The sequence below is a fragment of the Camelus dromedarius genome, chromosome 12, assembly GCF_036321535.1.
Source record: "Camelus dromedarius isolate mCamDro1 chromosome 12, mCamDro1.pat, whole genome shotgun sequence".
Classification (NCBI taxonomy): domain Eukaryota; kingdom Metazoa; phylum Chordata; class Mammalia; order Artiodactyla; family Camelidae; genus Camelus; species Camelus dromedarius.
The window spans coordinates 36,165,751-36,193,388 of NC_087447.1; the positions used below are offsets into that span (position 1 = coordinate 36,165,751).

At 45.6% G+C, this 27,638-nt stretch overlaps 1 protein-coding gene and 1 long non-coding RNA gene across 8 annotated transcripts in view; one reads left to right on the top strand and one right to left on the bottom strand.

The window, feature by feature from the left end:
- The window catches only part of PLEKHA7 (pleckstrin homology domain containing A7), a 207,935-nt gene that overhangs the window by 2,913 nt on the left and 177,384 nt on the right, over positions 1-27,638 (top strand). For 6 of the 7 annotated variants that reach the window (XM_064492540.1, XM_064492542.1, XM_064492541.1 and 3 more), the window contains exons 1-3: positions 14,837-14,922; positions 15,039-15,115; positions 15,204-15,261. In XM_064492540.1, the coding sequence (XP_064348610.1) occupies positions 14,837-14,922; positions 15,039-15,115; positions 15,204-15,261 (221 nt within the window). Of the gene's footprint in view, positions 1-14,836; positions 14,923-15,038; positions 15,116-15,203; positions 15,262-27,638 lie in introns of those variants that run through there. The other variant, XM_064492545.1, reaches the window with a different exon arrangement.
- LOC116155361 (uncharacterized) lies at positions 739-14,941 on the bottom strand. The gene is made up of 3 exons (XR_010383396.1): positions 14,871-14,941; positions 3,781-4,088; positions 739-1,979 (listed from the first exon to the last, which is right to left on the bottom strand). It is a non-coding gene; the product is annotated as an uncharacterized LOC116155361 (long non-coding RNA).

Consider the following 27,638-nt stretch of genomic DNA (forward strand, 5'->3'; position numbering starts at 1 on the left):
CCCTGAGGAGGTGGCTCTTGAGCTGTTATCTGACGTAAGGGGGAGTGGAGTTGGGGGTATGTAGTGGACATTCCAGGCACAGGAAATAGCCTGTACAAAGGCCTTGTGGCAGAAGGGAGCCCAGTGAGTGGGGGAGGGAGAGTGGGGCAAAGGAGGAAGGACAGGACACAGGGGCCAGACTCACAGGACTATAGGCCTTTGAAAGGAACTGTCTTTTCTTTAGAGCAACAGGGATAAAGGGTTTTCATTGGGGAGTGACATGATCAGCTTTACATTTTGAAAATATTCTGGCTGCCTGCTGAGTGAAGAGTGGACAAGGGTTGGTAGAAGGGGAACTGGACCTGGTGAATTTGGGAGACCAGAGAGAGGAGGCCAGAGTCCAGAGGAGAGATAACTGCGGCTTGGCCTAAGGGGTCAGAGTAGAGATGGAGAAGAATGGACAAATTAGAGAAGTATCTGGAAAGTAAATCTGTCCAGACTTGGGGTTGGGTTGGACATGGGGTATAAAAGAGAGAGAGTTATGAGAGATGACTGCCAGTCTCTGGCATGGGCAAAAGGAAGGATGGTGGGTCATTTGTGAAGACAGGGAACACTGAGGGAGGGGCGGGTGTGAGCAGCACATTATGAGTTCAGTTTTGGAGATGTTGAGTTTGAACTGTCTTTAAGATACCCAGTTGGCGAGGCCAAATAACAACACTTCCTGAGCACTTAGGCGTGCTAGGTGTTGCACCAAGGGCGTTGTAAGTATCATGTTGTTTAATCCTCACAAGGCATCAACATCTTCATTTTTCAAAAGACACTGAGGCGCAGAAAGGGAGAGCAGGCGGGCCGCTGGACAGACTAGCCTGAAGCTCAGAAGAAAGCTCTGCGCTGCAGACGTAAAGGTTTCCAGGAGAAGTAGAAATTGAACCCATGGTCAAATGAAACTGCCCACAGAGAGACGTGCCCAGCTTCTTCCCTCTCTTCTCCTTACCCACCTCGAGCTGGGCTCCCCTCAGGCCTGCTGTCCCATGCTGGGCAGGACATGGGGTGCCTGGATCCACCCTAGGTGTGGAGACTGTCTGTGTCAAACTATTCATTGTCCCCTCAAGAGGTGGGGTCTCACTGCCCTCCCTGTCAATCTGCCAGGCCCATGACTTGCTTATAATTAACAGAATTCAGAGAAGTAACACTTTAGGACTTAGAAGCTAGGGCAGAAAAGGCCTGGTTACCTGGGACACTCATGCTTGGGGTAGGAAGGCCAACCCTGAGGCCTCCAACCCACGAGAGAGCCGAGGCCACTTGCAGAAGCCATGCACAGGTGGTCCAGAAAACAACCACACTGGAGGCCCAGGAGGCAGCCAGTAGTAGCCCCCAGCACGTGGGTGAGGTTATCTCCACGTGATTCCTGCCCTCAGCCCGTGAGGCCCCCCAGCCACTGAATCTGCTCAGCTGAGGCCCCAGACATTCTGGAGCAGAGACAAGCCATTCCTGCCATGCCCTATCTGAATTCTTGACCTACAGGAACCTTGAGAACAATACAGTTATTGTCTTAAGGCATTAGATATTGGGATAACTTGTTTCACAGCAAAAATAACAGGAACATTTACTAAGGACGGGGAGGCTGAGTTTCTACAGCTTCATGGCCGTTCCAGGGACAGGGCAGCGGCTTCCCGGCCTTTCTCCACGCACCACCCTCCCAGTTCTCACCTCACCTCACTCTGAACAGGCGTCCGTGGATGTGTCTGTCTGCCCTATCAGACAGGCTGTGAGCCCTGCCTGGGCAGGACGGCAGGACCTTCCTGGTTGCCTCGAGTCCTCGGTGCCCAGCACGGAGCCTGACACGGAGAGAATCAGAAAGTGCTCGCTGGGGACGTGCAGCCTGCAGTTGGTCTGATGTTTCTTTCACCGGAAGTGGGGATCTCAAACCCCTTCCAAGGACACGGGGGTGCTGGACGGAAGCTCTTGCTGGCTGCCTCACACAGAGACAGAGGATTGGGCTGAAAGCAATTTTTCGGAAAGCATTCTCGTGAATACAACATTTTGATTGAAACAATGATTTGATTGAAAATGAATATTCCCCAGTTGCTGGGGTTTTTTTCCTACAGTGTCAGTTATCATCCTTCATAGATAATTTTCAACCCTCTAATAGTTTTAAAGCATTTTTGCCTATTTTCAGGATTTTTCAGGACTTTACCCCTAATTATTTGTAATTGGTTTTAGCCTACTTTACTGTGTTTGAATATCTGAAATAGTTGGAATTTGCAGCTGCCTGAAGGTCTCACTGATGAGGAGAATGCTTGGGACCGTGGGCTCAGAATCACAGGGGAGGAACGCCAGAGGGGGCCCTTTATTGGGGTGTTCACTTTGTGTGAGGATAAGCTGAGGCTCTGAGAAGGAAGGAGCTTGTCCCGGGTCACACAGTGAGGGGACAGTGAGGACTATCCAGGCTCCTGGCCTAGTGCCCTTTCCCCTCTGTTCCTGTTCCAGGTGTGAGCAGAAATGGTCCCTAAGGCAGGACTATGGGAGTTGTTTAAATCTCCCTTTTGCACATCTAGTTTCTGATGTTTATGTAACAGTGTGAATTGCTCTGGGCACAAGAAAAAAAAACGAACAGTAAAAGAAAGAATAAAGAATTTGATGAAAGGTATCTTACCTAAAGCCCTCGCCCAACCCTGACACACATGTACACACAGGCAGTACTACTGCCCTCACGTACAGCGCTGCCTCTCCAAAGACTATGGCCTTTAGGGACATTCTAGACTTAGGGTCACACAGATCCCAGCTCTGAGCCCCAAGGTCCAGGGAAAGGCAGTATGTTCTGGTGCACAAATCCCTGGGCCCTGTCCACCCCAGGGAGGTGGGGAGCAGATGCTAAGAGGGAAGAGGTGGACCCTAGAGATTTAGAGGGACCGTGAGCCCCAGGAGCCCCACCAGGGACCAGCAGGAAGCTGGCCCTAGGCTCAATGAGTCCTGCTGAAAATGCCCCTGGGGGTCCCTAGGCTCCATGCAGGAGAATTTCCCTCAGGTTCTGAAGGAGGAGAGTAGGAAAGACACTTTAGGTTTGTGTGGAGAGATGACCAGTATAGAGCCAGGGAGGCAGGAATTAAGAGGTCAGAATTGCCAGAGGTGAGGATGGGGACTAGACACTCCGTGCAGGCAGGCGGGACAGTGTCTGTTTTATGTGAATAGCTGTATCCTTAGAACCGTGCCTGGCATACAGTGTGCATGAAATTAATACATATTGACCAAATGTACAGACGGAGATACCACTGCGTGGGGGAAGGGAGGGAAGGAAAGGGATGGCAAATTTTGAGTGGAAGACAAAAAAGAAAGGAATTTTTATTTATCGGCACCTACTATTTTGGGGTTAATGGACTAATAATAAGCTCTTTAAATTCATGACCTCTTTTTTCAAGTTAGTTTTTTAATTGAAAAAATAGTACATGCTTAAGGTTAAAAAATACAAAGCAAAACAAAAATTTAAAAATACGTCTCACTCTCATACCAGCCCTGAATCCTCAGAGGCTAACAATGGTTTTTGCTTATCTTTGTAGAAATATTATATGCATATCCCTTGAGGGTCCCTCCTGCATCTTTGAACCTCCAGACTCAGATTAGAGCAGCATTTCTTAAAGTGTAGTCTGGGACCGCTTTCAACAGACTCACCTGGTAGGGATACCACTTACTAAAATGCAGAATTTCAGGCTTCACGTAGAGCCCTCAGAATCAGGGTGAGGGAATCCCTGATCTTCTGCCCCAGGCGATTTTGATCCCCACCAACATTTGAGAAGCACTGACCTGACTCACACATCACTTCATGGGGAGATGGCCCAGACAGCTCTCCGTACAAATCTAGGCTCCACTATTTCCTCATTGGGTGACCTTGACCCTGGGTGAAGCACTTCACTTGTTGTCTTAGTTGGCTCCGGCTGCCATAACGAAGTAGCGCAGGCTTGGTGCTTAAACAACAGAAATGTATTCCCTCACAGTCTGGAGGCTGTAAGTCCAGGATCCAGGTACGAGCAGGGTTAGTTTCTGGGGAGGCCTCTCTTCCTTGCTTGCAGACGGCTGTCTTCTCCATGAGTCCTCACATCTTTCCTCTGTACCTGGGAAGAGAGTGAGGTCTGGTCTCCCTCTTCTCATAAGGATACCAGTCCTAACGGATTAGGGCCCCACCCTTATGACCTCAGTTAATCTTAACTACTTCTTTAAAGGCCCTGTCTCCAAATACAGCCACATAGGGGGTCAGGGCTTCAGTATATGAATTTGGGGGCACAGGGACACAATTCAGTCCATACGCTTCTTATTCCTGCCTCCTCCCCAAATCTGGAGTCTTCCTACTCAAGGCAGGTCTCTCCCATTTATTCAAGTCATGTTTTATAAATTTCAGTAATAATTAGGAGTTTTCTTCATATGAAACTTTCATAGTTCTCATTAGTCTATTACTAAATATTTTAATATTTAATTTTTGTTTTTTAACCTTTATACCCTCAACTTTTTACTTGGGAAATTTTCCAACCTACAGAAAAGTGGCAAAATATACAGTGAATACCCATACACCTAGATTCACCAATTGTTAAACTTTTGCCACATTTGCTTTATCTTTCTCCATGTATCTGTATATATATTTTTCCTGAACCATTGTCTTCAGGCTCCTGTAGTGCTCCCCTAGCAGCTCGAGGGCAGCAATGGTCTTCTGGTATTTAAAGGTATTATCCCCCAGTATTGAGAATTCTTGAGGGGAGGGACCATGGTGTCTGTCTACTGCCAATAGATGTTCAATAATAAGAGAAGTGGCATGTCCAAATTCACACGGCTTAATGAGGGGCAGCACCAGAATCACATGCACGACTGTCAGACCCCAAAGTCCATGCTCCGCCATCACACCACCCTGTCTACTTGATAGTAACAGCACTTTTCACTGGAGAATACTGCATTATTGGTTATCTGGAAACTGAAAATTCTTGGGCACATGTTTTGTTGACTGAATCACATTTTAATTCATCTTTGAACATAAACTATTTTGCATTTAAGGTGATTGCTTAGTGCCATGTACATTTACAGAACTGTCTAGTATAAACTAAAATCCTTCCCCAGGGCCAGTCAAGGGAAATAGCCTCTGGATGACAGCTTCTCTTATTGCAGATGCTGGTGGTGATTTGTCCTAAAAAAATTAGGTTGGAAAGGGCCTTGGACAGGTGTAGAGAGGTGTTTGAGTCTAGGCTACATTGTAACTAGTCACACAATCTTAGGTGACCCACTTGCCTTCAGTGGGCCTCAGTGTCTCCTCTGAAAATGGGGATAAATACTCTTGCCCTGCCTACCTCCTAGAGATGCTGCGATCAGAAAAGGGGGGAAAGCACACAAACCTTCTGTGTTTTAAATCCATCATAAATTCCATTCTTCTCCAATATTTGTAATTGTACCCAGCTGAGGATCATGTAAAACTTAAAAAAAATTCATTACTTTGTTTTTATAAACTGAAAAATTTGCCATGACTAGGCAATAACTGACTGGGAAAAATTCATGTCTTGTTTTGATCAATCACAGGAAGTATCAATCCAGAATAGAATTGGCATCACATCTTTGCGCTCCAAGTCAAATGTTACTTCTTAGCCTGTAGAATGCCTTTCTTTAATTATTTAAAATAAAAAATGAGAAGGAGGGAGGATATAGCTCAAGACGCAGGGTGCATGCTTAGCATGCATGAGGTCCTGGGTTCAATCCCCAGTACCTCTATTAAAAAAATAATTAAAGTAAGCCTAATTACCTCCCCCCAAAGAAAATTGAAAAAAGAAAAGAAAAGAAAAGAAAAAAAGAAATAAAATAAAATAAAAAATGTGAAAAAGAATTCTTTAGGGCCTGATACCTTGGGGTCATCCATGGTGCTTATGAATCTTGGGTGTACTTTAGAATCACCTGGAGAGATTTAAGTTCATACCAATGCCACCAATGCCAACTGTATTGCTTGGGGTAGGGCACAGGCATTTTTGTTAAAGCTCCCAAGTAATTCTAATGGGCAGTAAGGCCTATAGGTACATGACAGCGTGACATGAAAAAGCTAAAACAGGGGGAAGGGCAAAGATGGCAGAGTAGGAAAACTCTGAGCTCCCCTCCTCCCACGGGCACAGTAAATTACAACTATTTACACAGCAATTATTGATGAGAAAGGTCTCAAGTCTAGCAGAAAAGTTCTTCTACAACTAAAGATATGAAGAAGGAACAAGACAGGTAGGAGGGGTGGAGACATGGTGTAGTCAAGACCCTCAGGTGGGTGGCTCACAAATGGGAGGATAATTACAGCTGTGGAGGTTCTCCCCAGGGAGTGAGGGGTTGGAGCCCCAGGGCATCAGGGTCTCCAGCCTAAGGGTCCTGCCCTCTTCCTGCACCAGGAAGACAAGCTCCTAAAACATTTGGCTTTGAAGGCCAGCAGGGCTTACTTTTAGAAGAGCCAGAGGGCTGTGGGAAATAGAGACTCCACTCTTAAAAGGTTACACACAAAATCACACAAAGTTTGACAGAAAGGCAAAAGCTAAAAAGAGTTTAGTGCCGTGAGTTTAGCTCTGCAAGAAATGTTAAAGGGACTTCTCTTGGCAGTAAAGACAAGATCACAACTAGAAATATGAAAAGTAAGAGAGGAAAAATCTCATTTGTAAAGGCAAATATACAGTAAAGATAGTAAATTAACCAAGTATAAAGCTAGAGTAAGGTTAAAAGACAAAAGTAGTAACATCTATTTCCACAGTAATTAGTTAAGAGATACACAAAACAAAAAGATGTAAAATATGATGTCAAAAATGTTAAACGTGGGGTGTAGTAGTGAAGTAAAAATGCAGGTTTGTTAAAATGCATTAAAAGTTAAGAGATCAGCACTTTAAAATAATCACATATATATGAAGATTGCTATATATGAATCTCATAGTAACCACAAACCAAATGTCTATAATAGATACACACACACACACACACACACGAGAAGGGAATCCAAACAACACTAAGAATAGTCATCAAATCACAAGGGAAGGGAGCAAAAGAAGAAGAAAGGAACAAAAAAGAACTACAAAAACAACCCCCAAATCAACAAAATGGCACTAAGTATATACCACTCCTGGGTATTTACCCCCAAAAATAAAAGCACTAATTAGAAAAGATACATGCACCCCTATGTTCACTGCAGCATTATTTACAATAGCCAAGATATGGCAGCAACCCAAGTACCCATCAATAGATGACTGAATAAAGATGTGTATATACATACAATGCAATATTACTCAGCCATAAAAAGGAATGAAATCTTGCCATTATTGACCACATGGATGGACCTATAGGGTATTATTTTAAATGAAATAAGTCAGACAGGGAAAGACAAATCCTATGTGATTTCACTTATATGGGGAATCTGAAAAACAAAACAAATGAACAAATAAAACAAAACAAACAGTTATAGATACATAGAACAAACAGGTGGTTGCCAGAGCGGAGGGGAGCAGAGGAGGAGAGAAATAAGTGAGGGAGATTAAGAGGTACATATTTCCAGTTGCAAAATAAATGAGTCATGGATATGAAATGTACAGTATACAGAATATAGCCATTAACTATGTAATATCTTTGTATGGTGACAGATGGTAACTAGACTTATTGTGGTGATCATTTTGAAATGTGTAGAAATATTGAATCACTATATTGTACAACAGGAACGAACATAGTGCTGTAGGTCATTTATACTTTAAAAACAAACAAACAGACTCATAGAAGAGATCAGATTTGTGTTTAGCAGAAGTGGGTGATGGGAGGAAGCGGAATTGGATGAAGGAATCAAAAGGTACAATGGTCACTAAACTTATTGCAGCAATCACTTCATGATGCATGTAAGTCAAATCATTATGCCTTAAACTTGTATAGTGCTATGTGTCAATTATATTTTAATAAAACTGGAAGAAAGAAAAGGAAAAAGCTAGAGCTGCACTGTCCAATTAAAATATGTGAACCACAAAGGTGAGCCAATATATATGTAACTTTATACGTAACTTTAAATTTTGTAGTAACCACTATTTTAACAATATATTTTACATAACCCAATATACCCAAAATATTATTTCAACATGTAATCCCTATAAACAATTATATTATTATTTTTTTTTATGAATGAGGTATTTTAGATTTTTCATACTAAGTCTTGAAAATCTGCTGTGTACTAGGGGGGAAGGGTATAGCTCAGTGGTAGAGTACATGCTTAGCATGCATGAGGTCCTGGTTTCAATCCCCAGTACCTCCATTAAAAAAAAAAAAAGTTAAATAAATAGCCTACTTACCTTCCCCCCTCCAAAGAAAAAATTAAATAAATAAATAACGAAAATCTGCTGTGTACTTTACACTTAGGGCACATATCAAATTTAGACAGTGCAGGCTAGCCATAATTCATGTGGTCAATGCCTACTGTTTGGGGTAGTACAGAGCTAGAATATATAATATAAATATTTTTGCTAATAATTCATTGGATTATATTACTAGTACTTGCAAGAATTTCTAAATCTTATAAGGACAATTATAATGCATGCATTGTTTTTATGGTTGTTTTTACATTTACAGGTTTAACTTTGAAACAAAGTTGTTACAGGATTGGCTATCTCTCAGTAAAGCTTTGTAGTTTCCATCACATAGGTTTTATACATCTGTTTTGCATATACTTTTTCATTAGGGTTATTCCTAAATTGTTTATGTGTTTGCTACTGTTATAATGGGGAGAATTCAACAGGTTATTAAACTATTAATTTTGTAATATCATCTTGGTCTTGAATTCCCTTATTAATTCTAAGCGTTTAGGGTTGTTCTCCATGTTTTAAGGCATTATGCCATATTATCTGCAAATAAAGGTAATTTTATTTCTTTCCCAATACTTAAATCTTTTATTTCTGTTTTGGGTTTGATTGTATTGGTAAGAAATTCTGAAACAACATTAAATAATAGCATTACCATAGGTATGTTTGTTCTTTTTAAAAAATGTTTATTGTAATGAGCATGTCTTTAAATATTTCATTGTTAAAGAATGTTTGTATATGTCTCAGAAGTATACTCTCAATAGAAACATATGGTTATCTGTAATTTTCTGGCACATTTCTTAAACTTTTTATTTTGAGATAATTGTATATTGCAAACAAGTTTGCAAAGACAGTAAAGAGGTCTCTATTTACCCTCCACCCAGTTCACCAGTGGTTACATCTTACGTAACTATAGGACAATATCAAAATTAGAAAAGTGTGTGTGTTTGTATCATTCTATAGTCTACAGAATACAGACTATATCATTCCATAGTCATTTTATTGATTTGTATAACGACTATTGCAATCAAGATAGAGAACTATTTTATCACTACGAAAATCTTCCTCATGCTGTTCCTTTACCCACATCTTTCCCCTTCCCACCACCATCTTTCCCCTTCCATCCCTTACCCTGGCAACCACTGATCAGTTTTCCATCCTCATAATTTTTAAAATTTGAGAATGTCATGAAATCATATAATATGTGACTTTATTAGATTGGCTTTTTTCATTCAGTATAATAATTTGAGATCCATTCAAGCTGTTGTATGTATCAGTAGTTTGTTCCTTTTTATTACCAGAAAGTATTCCATGGTATAGATGAACCACCATTTATTAAGCCATTCTACTACTGTAGGACATTTTGTTTGTTTCCAGTTTTGGGCTATTATAAAAAGCTGCTATGAACAGTCATGTACACGTTTTTATGTAGATATGTTTCATTTCTCTGGGACAAATGTCCATGAGTGAGACTGCTGGACATGTGGTAAGTAAATGTTAAGTTTTTTAGGAAATTGCCAAACTGTTTTCCAGGATGGCTATACTATTTCACATTCCATTAGCAATGTGTGAGAGAGACAGTTTCTCTGTACACTCATCAGCATTTGATATTATCATTGTTTTAAATTTTAGATTTGAAAATGATTTTACTTTTATTATTTTTTGTGATATTATAAAAATTTATTATAAACATAGAAAATATGTTAAGTATCTGTCACTGAACAAAAAATCAAAACAAATTATTTTGTAAAGAATAAAAGAGAAAAATACAGTGACTACTAGAAAGTCTTTCCAAAATTAAAAATTTCCTTCCCAATATACTCTTTTTTAAAATTATTGAAGTATAGTCAATTTATAATATTGTAGATTCTAACATAATTTTAAAAATGATGGCTTTCTCAAATACATCTTTTGGCATTTATTGAGATAATTTCAGGTATTTCATATTGGATCTCTTGATGAATTGTATTTTATCTGTAAGTATACACATGTATTTTCGCCTCAACATTGCATTTTATTTTGGGGAGAGGGCAGGAGGAGTATGGGGGAGAAAGCAAGGTCCCACTGGAGTCCCTTAAGTGTATGAAACTAGTAGTACAGGGATGAGCTGAGATGACCAGGCAGATTACATGGAAGGCCCCCAAGATTCTTCTTTCTACTGATTTCTATACTCTAATGAAAACATGACATATGTAAGTGCCTAGTGCATGGTATTCAATAAATGTCAGTTGCCTTTTCTAGCATGGTTCTCCACAGGATAGGCTGTACTTAGGTATTATCATCCTTCTCCTTTCAGGGAATGAGGCTCACCTAGAGAACTAGGCAACTAAACGTGCAGTACAGTGTGGGTAATGCAGTTGGCTGGCTCAGTGCAGTCTGTTTCCCCACCCTCTCTACTTCACTGTGCCAGGGAGGGACAAAGAGTAGTTTCCCCAGTGGCTGCCCAGGGTCCTAGCCAGCTTGTCTTAGCAGATTCCATGTGGAGGGCTGTGGGCTGCAGACTCAACTGTATAATGTTGAATATAGTTCCCTGTGCTATACAGTAGAAACTTGTTTATCTATTTTATATATAGTAGATACTATCTGCTAATCTTGAACTCTCAATTTATCCCTTCCCACTCCTTTTATCCCCTGGTAACCGTAAGTTTGTTTCCTATGTCTGTGAGTCTGTTTCTGTTTTGTAAATAAGTTCATGTGTCTTTTTTTTCTAGATCCCACATATGAATGATAATCATATGGTGTTTTTCTCTTTCTGGCTTATTTCACTTAGAATGACGATCTCCAGGTCTATTCATGTTGCTCAAATGGCATTATTTGATTCTTTTTTATGGCTGAGTAGTATTCCATTGTATAAATATACCACTACTTCTTTATCTAGTCATCTGTTGATGGACATTTAGGTTGTTTCCATGTCTTGGCTATTGTAAATAGCGTTGCTATGAACATTGGGGCGCATGTATCTTTTCAAATTAGAGTTCCCTCCAGATATATGCCCATGAGTGGGATTGCTGGATCATATGGCAAGTCTATTTCTAATTTTTTAAGGAATCTCCATACTGTTTTCCATAATGACTGCACCAAACTACATTCCCACCAGCAGTGTAGGAGGGTTCCCTTTTCTCCACACCCTTGAAGAAGGTCTCTTTGAGCTCATTTGGTGACCTATGAGCTTCATGAACTTGGATATCCAAATCTCTTCCCAGATTTGCAAAGTTCTCTGCCATTTTCTTTAAATAAGCTTTCTGCCTACTTCTCCCTCTGGAACTCCAATAATTCACAAATTATTTCTTTTGATGGTATCCTACAGATCATGTGAGCTTTCTTCATTTTTTTTCATTCTTTTTTCTTTGTTCTCTTCTGATTCAATAATTTCAAAATTCCTACTTTCTAACTCACAAACTCTTTCTTCTTCTTGATCCATTCTGATGTTGATGCTCTTTTGCATTTTTAAAAATTTCACTCACTGTATTCTTACCTCCAGAATTTGTTTTTTTTTGTTTCTAATGTACATTATAATTCAATAGCTGTACACACTACAAAGTGATTACCTATTTAATTATTTTTTATGATTTCTGTCTCTCTGCTGAACTTCTCATTTTGTTAATATATTGTTCTCCTGATTTCAATGAATTGCCCTTCTGAATTTTCTTGCAGCTCATTGTTTCCTTAAAACAGCATTTTGAATTATTTATTGGATAAATTGCATATCTCCATGTCTTTAGGAGTGGTTACTGGAAGGTTACTGTAATCCTTTAGTGGTATCATGTTTTACTGATTTTTCATGTTCCTTGAAGTTTTGAGTTGCTGTCTTTGCATTTGAAAGAGCAGTGCTCTCTTCCAGTTTTTATTAACTGCCCTCTTCAGTGCATCCAAACTTGTATTTTTTTGCTCCAGTGGTGTGCTGGGACTTCACACCAAACCTGGACTTCCACAAAGACCCTCTTGTCTGTGGGTGACTTTCTAAGACAGTGTTTTCCAGGGCTCCTGCACCAAGTCTGAGAGGGGCTGAAGCTGGTTCATGGGCCCCTTAGGGTCCACAGCTGGGACCCAAGTCTGTATACCTAATTGTCTGAAGCATGTGTGGGTGAGATCTCCCCCTGGGTCCCTTGGCACATGGCGCTGGATCCCACAGTTCCCACAAAAGCACTCTTGTCCCTGGATGGATGCCATATTGTTGTTGAAGAGGGAACACAAATGAAGGGTATCTTGTTCAGCTATGATGCACCCTATGTGTTAATAGCAGCATACCACATACACAGTTCTACATTTTGCATTTCACTTAATATCTCAGAGATTATTCTATATCAGTACATAGAGATCTAGCTCATTCTTTTTAACAGCTGCATAGCATCCCACTGTAGGAGTATGACGTAATTTAACTCATTTTTAAAACTGAGGAGTAACTGACGTATAACATTATTTTAGTTCCAGGCATACAACACAATGATTCAGTATTGTATATATTGCAAAATATCAGCACAATAATAATAGTCTAGTTAACATCCATCACCACATAAACCCATTCTTTTGGGATAGATACTTAGGTTGTTTTTCATCTTTTATAACTATTGACAGTGCTGCAGTGAATACTCTAGTACACATATGTTTCTGTGCCCCTGTGTAAGCATTAACGTAGGATAAATTTCTAGTAGTGGAATTGCTAGGTCAAAAGAGACATGCATTTAAATTGTAATAGCTGTTGCCAAATTGCCTTCAAAGAGACAACCATCTTATAGTCCTACCAACAGTGAACAAGAATGTCTTTCCCTACGATGTGCATTTCTGCCAATGTGATAATAAAAAACAGTATCTTACCTTAATTTTAATCTGCATTTCTCCTATTACGAGGGAGTTGACTATTTTTTCATTTGTTTCAAAGCCACTTGCATTACTTTTCTGTGAACTGTGTGTTCATGTCCTTTGCCCATTTAATGCATTCTTTTAAATTAATGTTTAACAACAAAGACACTACTTTTCCCTTGTCATTTGCTCAAGAATTTCGTCAAAGGCAGGAGGCCCTCTCAAGCAGGTTTCAAGGTCCTCCACAATCATACCAACTCTCTCTTTCTAACTCATATCAGCCCCATTCCCCAATACACTGTGTGTTCCCAAGGAAGGGCACCTTTATGGTCTCCTTAACATCCCATACCCCTCCCACAATCCCGTGTTTGCTCTCCCATCCCTCCCTTCTCAGGTGCTCTCTTCCCACTCAAATCTGACCAGTCCTTCAGTATCCAACTGAATTCCACCTGTCTGGGGTGCCTTTCTGAATCTAGCCTACAGTCTCACTTTCCCCCTCAAAGGCTGGGGCTGACATCTCCCAGAGCCCAGCTTCGTCTCTGTCCATGCTCAGTGTGCAGGGCTGTCAGTGTGGAGTGTGTTTCATGCACTCGTCCAGCATTTATTGACTGCATACATGAGTTTGGCGCTATTCCAGGCACTGGGGATACGGCTGTGTATGAGACAGACCACGGCCCTTCTTCACATCCAGCTGACATTTTACTGGTGTGTGTGTTAATATACAACAAGAAGGCAATTAAAAAAACCACAAATAATAATGTCAAAGTGCACACATGTAAAGAAATAGATAGTAAGTGGAGGACGGGAATGGTCTCCTTTGGACAGTGAGGTCAGGGTAGGGATCCTCCAGAGGCTGAGACAAGAGCAGAGACCTGAATATGAGAAGGCAACAGCCATGTAAAGAAGCTTCCAGAGCTTCTTTAGAGGCCCCACCTGTAGGGTCTGTTCTTCTAAAGATGGATGAGATGCAGCTCAGCTCTCAGCACCTCTCTGTCACTTGACAGGAATTAGAGGCAGAAGCCTTTGATTCCTGCCACTTCAGGGCTGTGTGTCTGTGTGTCGGGGAAGGACCTGCGCCCTCCTGCTTCACATGCCAGGTGCAAACTTGGGAAAATGAAATCACGCCAGACCTGGGGTTAGTAAGAGCACCTACTACGTGCCAGGGTCCAGTTAAGCACTTTACACCATTTCTATCCCACTTAATCTACAGAATAATCCCGTATAGTATTTATTACTAACTTCGTTTTACAGAAAAAGAAACCGAGGCTCGGAATATGGAAGTAACCTGTTTAGGTTATTAGAAAGTACAGTTCCGGGAGAGAGCTATGTCGTGGGGGTCCGGTGGGGTTTACCGACTCATTCGGGGAGCACCATGTTTCAGGAGTTTGCCCGCTGCGCCCCGAAGATGGCCCCCGCCCCTCTCGAGCCTCGGGGCCTCAGGGGCCAAGGGGCGCGCGGCGGGCTGGGGGCGGGGTAGGCGCGGGGACAAAGGCCGCGGCGACCGCGCTCCGGCGGGCCGGTGCGGCGGCGAACTCCGGCGGCGGCGCCGGGACTCCGCACGCCCGGGACCCGGCCGTGCACCCGCGTCCGGAGGAGTCCGCGCCGTGATAGAGCGCCCCGGGACGCCGCTGGGGCCCGCGCAGGCTGAGCCCGCCGGCCCGCCGCCCGCACCGCCCCCTCCCCCGCCTTCTCCCTCCCGCCCCGCGGCGGCCGCGGCGGCTCCGTGCGCGGCGAACATGGCGGCGGCGGCGGTCGGGCGGGACACTTTACCTGAGCACTGGTCCTACGGCGTGTGCCGGGACGGCCGCGTCTTCTTCATCAAGTGCGGCGCGGGAAAGCGGGGACGCGGGCTAGGGCGTGGGCCGGGCAGGGGTGTGGGGCCGGGCGGGCGCCCCCGGAGCGGCGGCGGCGCTAACAGGTGCACCTCTCTCCCCGCAGTGACCAGCTCCGCTGCACGACCTGGCTGCACCCGCGCACCGGGGAGCCCGTCAACTCCGGCCACATGATCCGCTCAGGTGGGCGCGGGGCGGGCGGGATGGGGCGTTCTGGGGGCGCGCGCCTGAGCGGCCCAAGTTTGACTGGACTTTCCTCGCGTTTCCGCAGACCTGCCCCGCGGCTGGGAGGAAGGCTTCACAGAGGAGGGCGCCAGCTACTTCATCGAGTGAGTGACCCGGACTCCGCGACCGCACCTGTGCCCAGCGGTCCGACCCGGTTCCCGCCGCGCCCCCGCCCCGTTCCCTCTTTTCCCGCTCGGGTCCTGGCGCGTTGGCCCGCACTGCGTCGTCGCCGCGCTTCTGTAGCGGTGTTTTGTGCCTGAGTTGTGTGGCGGGCTCCAGTGGGTGCGCAGGGTGAGGGAGGGGCCTCATCGTCGTGGGGGAACCCGGGCGGGGGTCAGAATTCGGCCCGCTGCGGGAACTGCGCCCTGGACGCGGCGATTGGGCGGGATTTCGGCGCTGGTATGATGGGCCGGACACACCTCCGCCGCGGGGTCTCGGGCTGCGGGGAGCCTGGCGGGTGCCGGCACCGGGATGGGTGGGGTGGGGAGAGCAGAAGTAGGAGTTTCGTCAGGGGTCCGGTAACTAGGTTGGGGAGAGGGGAAAAGAAACAAAGCTTATCTCGTCTGGGGGACTTTAACTTCGGCCGCGTTCTCTGGGATGGTGGGGGGGAGTTGGAACCGCACCCCCAACTCCTATGTAGCGCGGGCCTGCGGGGGAGAGGTGGGGATGGGGAGGGCAACCAGTCAGCCAATAACATTCCTCGAAGACTCCTTGTCTCTTCGGCTGGTGTTTTACAGGGACAGTCTCACCTCCACTAGTCAAGCAGTAGCTTTTCCGCAAAAGCCCGAGAGCATCGCCCTACTCGTCAGGAACCCTAGACCTAGGTCTGTAGAAATGAAATTCAGGGACAGTAAGTTATAGCGCTGTGCTGACGCGAACACTGCTGTAGTCTCTACTTGCCTACTCCGGGCTTGTACCTGGGTTGCAGCGTTTCTCAGCAACCCTCTGCCTGCTGGCCGGTGAGCTCATGAGGTCAGAAACTGCTTTTGATCCTTTACCCCAGTGTCTGGCGCAGAGTAGGCAGAGAATGTTTGTTCACTGAATGAATAAACTAGCCAGAGGATGGATGGTGTTGTATTTTGGAGGACTGTGAGTCAGAATTACTTTCCTCAATAACTTGAAAAAAAAAAAAAAACAACCCACTGCTAGTCAGTATGGAGCAGCATATTCGAAGCTCAGATGGTCCTAGAAAATCCCAGAGCCTCCCTCCCTAGTTTGGGCTCAGGCAGGATGGTTGAAGCCCTGATGGATGAGATTTATAGAAATGAGCCCTAGCACTGTGGCTGTGGTCCTGCTGTTGTGCCTCACATTGGTGTTTGAGAGAGAAGTTGGGGATCAGGCTGGGACCTCTCACCTCTCGGTCGGTGGCCCTCTCAGGCTCATAACTGCATCCGCTGATGTTTCTAAGATTTCTCCTGCATGCCACACATTGTTCTAGGCATTGGGACTACAGAATTGAATGAGGCAGACGCTGGTCTGGGTGCTCATGGAGTTGGCAATTGAGTAGAAGGGAGGGAGCAGAAAAATAAGCAAAAAAACCAAACAAGAGTAATGTCAGATAGTGATAACTACTATATGAAAATTAAAATAAAGTGATATGATACCAAGTAATTGGGCGGCTTGGTCAGATAAGGAGGTCAGTGATGGTGTTTCTGAATAGACGAACTTTTAAGGTAAAATTTGAATGACAAGAAGGAGCCATCCTTGTGTTGATGAGGTGGCAAAGCAGCTCCGGAAGAGGGAAACAGCCAATGCCTGGGCTTTAAGGCACCAAAGAGCTTCAAGTTTAAGGAACGGAAAGGCCAGCGTGGCTGGAGTGCAGTGAACAAGGGAGAAAGTGGCAGAAGAGGTTACAGACAGGAGACAGCTGAATGCTGTAGGGCTTTGTGAACCAGGGTTAGGAGTTTTCAAACTTTATTCTAAGCTCCGTCAGAAGTCGCTGCAGGGTTTTGAAAGGGGAATGATGTGATCTGACTTGCATTTTTAGAATGGTCAGTCACTCTACCTGCTCTAGAGTGTTGGGCTGTAGGTGGGCAACTGTAGGGATAGTAGTAGGAGATTGTTGCAATATTCCAGGCACGAGTTAATGACAGCTTGACTGAGGTCATAGCACCTGAGATGGAGAGAAGTGGTCAGAATCCAGCTTGGTGATTAGGATGCAGCTTGTGAGAGAAAGAGAAGGGTCATAGATGACTCCTAGGGGCTTGAGCACCTGAGTGGATGGTGCTCATATCATTGAAATGGGAAGGCTGGGAGGAGCAGGTTTGGGGTGGGGGAGAGCATGAGATCTTGTTTTGCCATGTTACATTTGAGATGTGAATGTATCCTAGTTAGATATATGAATCTGAAACCCAGGGGAGAGGACTGAAGAGGTACATTTGGGTATTATAGGTGTGATTCAGGGTCACAGGATTAGATGAAATCACCTGGGAAGAGAATGTAGACAGAAGAGAGAAGATGACCAAAGCCCTGGGTTGGGGAGAGAGGCAGCTCCAGCAAAGGGGACTGAGAAGGAGTAAGAAGCTGGGAGAAAACCCTGGAGAATGAGGGACCCCAGAGCCTAAAGGGCAGAACCTGACTGGAACAGGTGGAAGAGAACGTATGGGGTGAGGAAATGGAATCAGTAGGTAGAAGGAATCTTTCAGGTGGTTTTAATACGAAGTACAGTTGAGGAACTAACAGAACTAGAGAGGGTGTGTGTGGGAGGATTGAGGGTGTCCTTTTTTAGAGGGAGATCGTAGAGCATGGTTTGTTTGGATGAGAATGATCCAGTAGAGATGGAGAAATAGATGATGCAAGGAACAGGTGGGCCAGCTGCTGGAGCAGGGTTTCTGAGAAGGTGGGAGGGAAGAGATCCAGAGCTTTAAGTCTCACTAGTTTCAGACGGGAACAGGGCATTTCATCCATTTGAGGGGAAGAAGGGCTGAGTGCCAGGGCTGATGCAAGGAGGTCAGGGTTGGTAAGGGGAGAGGTGGGTGTTCCTGTTCCTGTCTAATGGTTTCTGCCTTTTTCATGAGGTGTACTAGGCATCTTGGGCTGGGGGACTTCGGGGGTGTGTAGGACGCCAGAGTCACAGCCTCTCGACCTTCGTGTCTTTTGCTGACTCTTCTATGGTAACTGTGTATCGAGTCCCTGGTGATCGTCTTACAGCAAACCCTGGCTCCCTACCCCCCAGGGCCTTGGCTGAGTCCTCCCAGACCTGAGGGAAAGCAGTATGTGACAGGGTCCCCTGCTGTCAAAGGCGAACCACGTGGGGAAGCTGAGACCCTGCGACAGCTGATTATATTTCCTACTACCTCCGTGACAATTTCTTGAGAGACTTAAGGGTTTGGGATTAATCATTTTTTTCCGTACCTAAAAAATGTTTTGTTTCAGTCTGCTTTCTTAGATTTGCTGTGAGCATTTCTGAGTGTTTGGGGGTTTTCTTTTTTCTTTGTTTGTCCCTCCTGGAATAGGGCTCAGCTAGAGGGACAAAGCATGGGCACGGATGCTTTTCTTTTCCCCAGTGGATCCTTGGACTAGAAAGTTGTGTGAGGTTTTCAGGATGCATCAGTTACTGCTGATACTTAGCACATATTTGAATACTTTCCAAAGTCCACTTCTTGAAGCAGAAAATCTTGAGCTAAGGCAGGTGGATTTTAGTTTTGATTTCTGCACTTTTGGCTCAGTTTTGGATTAATTCGGGATAAAACATGTAAGGAGTATACTCCTGGGTCTCCCAGTTCTGGACGGGGCAATGCTATATGCCCTAAGAAGACTTCTTGTATTCTAAAACTTCTCTACTTTTCCATGAATGCCTTAGCCAGCTGGCAGGTTGTGACAGTAATTGTGAGAACAATGTCATTAAGAGCAGCAGCAGTAATAGTAGTAGCAATTATGTAATAGCCTCATCTTTTCAAGTCCTTGAAAAATGCCAGGAGCTGTTTTACAACTGTTTTCTGATTTAATTCTCACAACAATTTGACAAGGTCGGAACTGTTACCAGTCCCATTTTATCCATGTGGAAACTCGTATAATCCTGGGCATTCGGGCAGCAAGGGACAATTGGCTTTTTCCGGTACCTTTTCTTATTTGATCCTTCTAACAGCCCCTAGAAGCAGCAAAGCAGAGGTTATTCCATTTTTCAGATGATGAAGCTCTGGTCCATGAAGGTTCAGTGATTTGGCTGAGGTGTTAGAGCTGGGACTAGACTGTAGGTCTTCAGCCTCTAATATGGTCACCATGGTAGTGGTGGTGGCTCCTACCTCAGGTCGCAGGTGGGAGCCGGCATCAATACTTGAAGGAGACTTGTGCCACATGCCGTTGCTCTGAGTCAGGCCACCCAAGGCTCACGGGGCCAGACCCCTTCTTTGTTTTGTTGGGAGTTGAGGTGCCTTGGAAGAGCAGCAGCCCTTGGTGTCCCATGCTGACTGGAGATGGTGCACGTCTCTGATTAGTAAGAAATGGAAGACATTAATTATTACATAGTAAAAATAGTTTGGCAGACACAGCCTTTCAAACATGAAACCCATGAGGGAAAAGTTTTAGAAGAGGCCTTGGGAGCTAGAGTATTACAGTGGGCTGGTCTTCAGGGGTTTCATGGAACCCTGTGGTTTGGATTCTTCCTCCAGCGGGCTTTGAAAAGTCCTGAGTCGATAAGAAGGGTAAATGGCAGAGAGGAGGGGTCTTGGCTCCTCTGAGACTTCAGTACCCTGCCCAGTGCTGGGCACTGAGTAGGCACTTGGTATTTACTGAAGCAGATCAGGGGTAGAGGAGACTGGGTAAGGTGGAGGAAGCAAAGCAGCCAGGAATCACACCTGTCAAGGCTGGTGCCCGGACCGCAGGCTTCTTGGTTGCTGTCAAGATCAGCACTCAGAGCAGTTACCCGGCCTCCTCTGGCTTCTTCACCTCATAGTCTCATGCTCTGCATCTGGGGAATGTGGCGTCTGTTGGCCTTTAGACCAGGCCTTCCTCCTTCCTTGGTTGCCAGGCCTTGGTGTCTGCTGTCGCTCGGCTTCAGGGTCCCTGTGGGAAACAGCTGATTGCACAAGGTCTCTTCTAGCTTTACGTCTCTCAGTTTTAGCTTTGGAGCCTCCCAGGCCATCCTGTGTAAGTGTCATCCTCCAAGGGAAGGCAGTGAGGCTCTTGGGGAAGACATTTCTGAGGCTCAGAATAAGACCATGGAAGGTCCTGAGGCAGGACTGCCTGCGTGGTTTGCAGGACCCTGTAAAAAGAAAGTGCAGGGCCACTTGTTCAAAAAGCTGAAAAAAAGTGCCATTAAAGATATTAATGTGTAAACCTCTTTCCTTTCTTTTGCAGTCTTTGCCTCAACTTGTCATGACATTTTTATTTCCTATTTAATGTCATTCTAAGTTTAAAACAATTAAAAATTTAAATCATAACATAAATTTTATGGTTCATCTCTATATTGTACAGTATAAAGTTTTAAATGCAAACATCAGGGCATTGACCTCACAGGCTGAGTCACCACCACCACCTCCCACTCTGAGATACCACGAGGCAACAGCACTGGTGCTCAGGCCCCCGGACATGAATGAGGAGCAGCCATGCTGGTGGGGCTTGGGGCTCCAGGGGCCTGGCAGTGGGCAGTTAAGAACCTGTCCTAATGGGACAGGGTATGAAGACCAGGCATGAACCAAGGCTTCAAACCCTTTTGGAGTAATGCTAAATATCTAAGCTGTGTGTTTTTATATTCAGCAAACCCATTGTCCAGTCTGAAATTACAGCAAGAGAGGAGGAGTTGGGAGTGAAGGCTGTATCAAAGGTGACAGGATGTCCAGGTGGGGGCCCCAGTTGGCCACAGGCAGCAGGTGTAGAAGGCCCTTCGGGAAAGCCTGTGAATACTGGATGGCCCAGGAAGCTGCCCTCTTGAGGTTTAATTAAGCTATTACCCAAGGGACAGTCTTCCAGGCCACCTCTAGAGAGAAATGTCCTGTCTGCAATGCATTCCTCCCCAGACAAATGTTGAACTTCATGGTGCTGAAATTTGTCTTGTAGTGTGCCAACCTGTTAATTCAAGTATTTGTCGTCTCTCTCATTGAGGTACTGCTGGGAACAGCAGTTGCAGCAACTTTATTTTGAACCAGAAAGCAACAGTTCCACAAAGAATTTCTGGGAAACTAGCAGCTTACATCTATTTAGAAGGGAAATTCTGAAACCTTTTGTTGTCGAAGGTTAAGAAAAGGTTCTCCCAGCTTGGCAAGCTTTGGCATAATCCCACAATTTATGTTTCACTTCCTGGTTGTTTCATCAAGGGTGAAAACTGGCTCATGGATTGAAACGTTGGGTCCTGTGCGAAAGGAACAAGAGAGGTGTTGTGTAGAGAGCTGGAGGATTAAGAGCCGTGATTTGTGCCGCGGTCTCAAAACCAACCCAGAAAAGATCTGGGAAAACCTCTTTAAGACAAACGGTGGCAAGTTGCTTTCTGAGGCTCTTTTTTTTTTTTTTTTTTCAGAGAAAGAACAGGGGTGGGTGGTGAGGGTGTTACCCCCTCTTCCTGACTCCCATGCCATGCATGTACAGAGGGTGAGTGTGAGTTTCTTGTGAGTTAATGGCATTCTCTCCATTCCTTTGGTGTTTATGGGAGTAAATTTTGGGCTTCCAAAATTGAGGACTCTGGAAAAAGGGGCTTATATTAAGAAAGCACTTCGTGATGTGGACTATTTGGTGATTTAGTGAGGTGCCTACTTTAGTTTTCTGTGTCTCTAGAAAAGAGCATGGGTGTTTTGAGTCTTTTTGCTCAATATAAGACAGCAGCATCTCAGCAAACAGGCAGGGTGTCTTCAGTAAATATTGGCACAGGGGAAAACATGGAGGAGTGTGGTTTTATTTGTCTGTTGTTTTTAAGTGACTGTCAAAACATTTACTTGTCGATTTTCTGAACTGAAAAGTGTTTTGGGTTAATGATTTATTGTTTATGGAGTGCTTCATGAATATTATTTGGTTGGAGGCTCACAATTATGGCATTTTTAGGTGCAGAGATGTGGGCTCAGAGGGATGAAGTGACTTCCTGAAGTCATGTGCTACTTTAGCTCAGCCTTTTCAGGATTCAGGGAGGAGGATGGGCATGTTGTCTCAGACCAAGGCTTCTCAGACCAAAAGTTTAATGTCAAGAGGGTTAAGGCCAATTCACCTGGGAGACTGGGTGGCAGAAAACGTCCTCAAAATGGTCCTCTGGGCTGTACGTCTCTGAAGGAGGATGCGCAGGCTTCCAGGAAGACACCAGCAGCTGTTGTGACTTCAGTCGTCTCTTGTCTGGACTGAGTTGTGCCAGAACACCTTTCTCTCTCACTCCAGCCTATTCATGGTCATCTGGATGTTGGCCTGGCGGCAAGGTTGGTTTTTCTTGAAGCCCAAAGCACAGCAGGGCAACTTTGTCATGCAGAAAAATGTGTGGGGGTTGTTAGGTGGTGGTAGCCTGTGTAAAGAGGCAGTGAATAAGTGCATGGGCTCTAGAATCTGATTCCTGAGAGTCTAATTCAAGCTCCTCCATTTGCAGCTCCCTGACCCTGGCAGGTTACCTACTCCCTTTGAGCCTCACTTCCTCACCAGTAAAGTGGGGATAAATGTGATAAATACATGAATTAATTGATGAAAAGCGTTTAGCAAGTGACTGGCTCATAATAAGTACCCCAAAATGTGAGCCTCTCTTCTGTACATCCATTAAGCAATGAGATGTGACTCCTGGGTCCTAATTGTATTCAGCTGCTGCTGCAGGAGTCTGGTGCCCTTGGACTGGGGTTGCCTGGCTTATTAGGAGCATGCAAACTCTAGGACTCAACTCAGGAATTCGTTTGGATCAATAAAAACTGTGTAACCATTTTGTTTGTTAAAAAGATGTTCTTGAAGCATTTGCTTTTAAGTGGTTGAGGAAAAACTAAAAAATATGCATGTGTGTATTCAGGGGAGTGGACGATAGAGCAGATGGGGCAAAGTGTTAAGAGTGGGTGAGTCTGGGTGAGGGGTATATGGATATTCTTTGTACTATTCTTGCAACTTTTCAGCACGTTTGAAATTTTTCCAAATAAAAAGTTATTTAAAAAAATTACACTATATAACCTTGTCCCACAAGGGCTATGCTGTCCCAAGGTCGTGGGTACCTTGTCCAGGCTGTGGGGACCTGAGGACCAAGAGCCCTGGGTAATGAGGTGTGAAAACGGCTCCTGGTTTGTCTCTTACTGGGCATTTAGAGGGCTGCACAGATGTCTGATCCTTAATCTGGGCAGCCACCTGGTTATCGGCTCTCACTGCTGAAGGACGGACATTGTCTGGTGCTGCCTGGGCCACAGATGTCACAGTAATAATCTCCAGGGTGCTTGATAGTTGAAAAACACATACATTCCTTTTAGAAGTAGGTATTTTTATTATTTTATTGTCCTCCTTTTGCAGATCAAGCATTTGAGGTCAGGGGTCCGAGAAGAGTAAAAAGATCTCTTCAAGGCCAGAGCATCAGTGGGGGAGCTGGAACCTGAACCTGGGTCTTCTTGACTACAAATTTGTGCACTGTTTCTATCATGGTACAAGGTGTCTTCTGGCTCCCATCACCTCTCTTCTACCCTGAATCCTCCCTTTACAGTCTGTTCCCCAAAACTGGTCCTCAGTACCTTCCCTGATGACCCTGAGGCAGAAGCCTCCTTGGGCCTCCCTCAGAAAGTCCCCTGCAGGATAGAAGAGTGGTGGATGGGGTAGATGGTTCCCAGGCAGGGCAGTGGGTTGGATTCCTGGTGCTCTGGGGGAGTAGATCCCCCCGACTTCCCCCCCAGATGTCAGCTGACCACAGCTTAGGGGCTGATGAGCCTCTTAAGCCTGCTTAGAGCCAGGCTGTCTCTTTCAGGTTCTGCCAGAAGAGCGTTTCCAACATCACTGTTGGTGTTCTCAGGGTATTTCAGGGGCTTTTCCTGCCAAGGCAGAGCCCTCAGCCTCTTGAGGTCTGACAGCTTGAAGTTAGCATGCATTCTCTTCTAGCAGTTGCTGGCTACCTCCTGTGTTTCCCCAGAACACTGCAGTGCGCGGGGCAGGGGTGGGGGTGGTGGACAGTGTGCTCGAAGGATGAAGGGGACCGAGGTCCCCTTCCAGCTTTATACCCAGGCCCCTCCCCTTGGGTGAAGTGGGAGATGAGATTATCTCCATCCTGGGAGCTGTGGAGGAAGAGCAACGCTTTAAGTTAATGCAGTAACCTCTGCAATAATCCTGTCCTCTCCGAACCGAGTTGTCTGTGCATGTCCACAGATAGTGCCTGGCTGGAGGAGTGTTTAACCAGAGGCTGGATGGTTTTTGACCCAGGATTTATCCAGACTCTGATGAAGAATCTACTCTTATGTCAGTCTCCACACTGGCTGATGTGGAGAGAAACTGAGGTCACTGTCTCCACCCTCCAGCAGTGCCCAGTCCAAGAGAGGAGAGGGACACTGGGCAGTTTCAATATGGGTGAATGGGGCTGGTGGCCTGAGGAGGAAGCCCTAGGAAGCTTCAGGGGGTGAGTGTGAGGTAGCTGTGGAGAGGAGCAGCCCGAGGCAGGAGGGGCCAGTGGAGGAAACACGAAGGAGCTGGGGGTGAGGGTATGTGAGTGCCTGTCTTGGAGAGGCCGGCACTGAGTTGAGTAGTAGGAAGTGGCTGGGCTTTAGGAGAGTGACGTAATCGGGGATTTTGCCTAGGGGTTCCCCAACCTCTGTGTCTGAGGGATGGTGCTGTGTGCTGGTTAAAAAATATGTATTCCAGAGTCCAAGTGCCTGGGTTGAAATGTTGGCTCTGCTGCCAGCTTGGGCAGGTCCCTCAAAGCTCTCTGTGTCTTCAAATGTTTCTTCATCTGCAAAATGGGGACAGGGAGTTACTGCTGATTTAGAACAGTAACTAGCAAATCGTACGTGCTGTATAACCAGCATTAGCTGTTAACCATTGTTCCTCCTACAAGGAAGCCCCCTTCTATGGTGGAATGTGTCACCATTGGCAGAAGTGCGTATTCTTTTGGGGGACTCTTCCCGAGATCAGACTAGCAGGAGGGAGAATTGTGCTTTCTTGTGGAGACTTGTCTTTAAAAGGAGGCTGGGCACTAAGTGGTCGGGGCTAAATGTCAATGAAATGATTCTTCATCTTCGAAGCCCTGTCCAACCTGAGAGAAAATTGATAGGTTCCTCGCACTTGTGTTTGACACATTTTCCAAATGGGTGTGATTGATTTCCTCCTGGCCCGCCCTCCACCGCCACCCCAGGGAGAGGGTTCCCAGATATTAGTGTTAGTGTTTGCACCGCCTGGCAGGGCATCTGAGCTCTAGGTTTTGGAGGCACTAACCCTGGTACCTGTGTTAGAGCCCTTGATGTGGGAACAGCGGGGTGGGGGGGAGACAGGAAGTAGGCGTGGCGTTCTGGACTGGGGATGAGCATTATTACAAGCTCCGCGGGTGACTCTGATGGGCTCTGGGAGTGAAAACGTCTCAGAGCTTCAGCTTCCCGCTCTGTGCAGTGACGACAGTGCTGCTTTCCTCTCTAGTATTATTTGAGAATTAAATGTGATGGCCTATTTGAAGCTCCTAGCTTCTGTTTGGCACATAGTAGGTGCTCAGGCCTTGTGAGCCCTTTTCTTTACAGAGGACGTCTGTCGGGATTAATTAGATGGAGCTGTGAGAAAAGCCTTGAGAGAGTGTCCGTGGATACAGCTGTCTGTAAGGCCCAGCCTGTGATCCCAGTTAGATCCTGGGGGGCTGGGCTCCCCGGGGGCCTCTTGTTTCCTCCCTGGAGGTTAGCAATGTGCTGCCCTCCCCTCTGTCCAGATGGTGCTGTCAGCCCCTGAGGTTGGCAGTGGGGCTGGTCTTTTGGGTGACCTCTCAGTGGAGACTGTGTCTGCCGGGGGTGCAGGCTGGCTGGTCCACATCTCAGAACCCCATGACCACTTAGCGAGCCTTCTGAGGACAGAGGAGGGGCTGGGGCGAGGGGTGGCTTATTCTGAGTGGTTGACAGTGATAGCCAGAGCAGGCAAGCAGGCGGCAATTAAGTTGAGAAATGCGAATGCTTCCTCTGTGTGGGAGAATAAATGTGTCCCCGCAGACAGTTATGATGATGAGTGAGTCACAGAGGCGTCTGGTGTTGCAGTGTTTCCTGAGCTGGTCCTGGGGGAGACGGGTGGGGGCAGGACTGTGACTCAGTGCCATGAAGGGCTCACTAGCTCCCTGGGGACAGTGTCAGGCACAGAGTCGTTGCTCAACCAAATCGGTGTGGCTTATTTGATTTGACATTTGGCGTGATCCTCTGAACACTGGCAGGTACACAAGGAGAGAGCGTTGATTGGAGTTAGGAGTAAATTGGGGTTGTAAGCTGCTGGGTGAGGAGGGGCACAAAGTCAGTGGTCAGGGTCCCTGGGAAAGCAGTTTGTTCTCTTCCCTGCCCATTAAAATGTTTGGAAAGATTTTTTTTCTCCACACATTTTGACCTGGGGATTTAAAAAAATTAGACACATGAATGCTGTGAAGCTAAATATCTATAATCACTGTACCCGTTAATGCATTTCTAAACGGAATTGGCGGCACCTGGAATTACATCCATTTACCAAGGCTTTGAGTAATTACATTTTTTTTAGCCCTGGTGTGTAGGTGGGAGCTGGAGAGAGCTCAGTCGGCCTCTACTTCAACTTTCTCTCAGCCCTCCTCACCTGAAAATGCATGGATGTGTTGGTGTGTTTGGCACCATATGGTTTCTAAAACTCAGAGGTGATATTAATTCTTTGGGGGAGGGAAAAGTAATTGGCTTCCTGGTCTGTGAATAGATGGATATTTAAATTAGAATCCAAAGCACGCTCTTCTTATTTGAAAAGCTCCATGTTTCTGAGGAGCCCAGTGATTTGAGAGGTAATGATTGTGTCATGCAGTGATCTTGCTGGGCCTTTCCAGGCTGCTCCTTGGGGCAGAGTGGACCTGGTTGGTGCTGGATTGCCTCCTTGAGTTCATGGAAAGGTTTGAGTTTTTTTTTAAGGCCTCTGTTGGATTTTGCTTGGTTTGGGGGTGCAGTAAGCTGAGCGCTGGGGCGGGGGACTGTCACACTGAGAAGCCAATTGCTTTTGTTGAGTCCTTATTTATTTGTTTATTTTACAAATGGTTATTTGGTGCACACCGTGTGCACTGTTGTAGGGGTTTGACAGACAGGCTTATATAATCCTCGTACCTCCCCTGTGAGGCCGGTCCTCTTATGATCTGTATTTTACAGATGAGGGAGGTTACGAATTCGCAGCAAAGTTGTTAGGTGGCAGGGCTGGCATTGCCCGTTTTAGGGATGGATGCTCCCCTCCCCAAGTCCCATCCAAAGTGGAAAGAAGATTTTGAAAATAAACTCCTCTTCATAGTGAAAAGGTGTGGCCTTTTGAGGAGCGTTAGCAGGAAAACCTCACATCTTGTGCTTTCCTGTACCTCCAGGTTATTGCTCAGATCCCAGTGCTCATGCATTCCTGGTGGGAGGAGGGGGAGGCAGTCTGTGGGCTGAAGCAGGGAGAAGGCGGC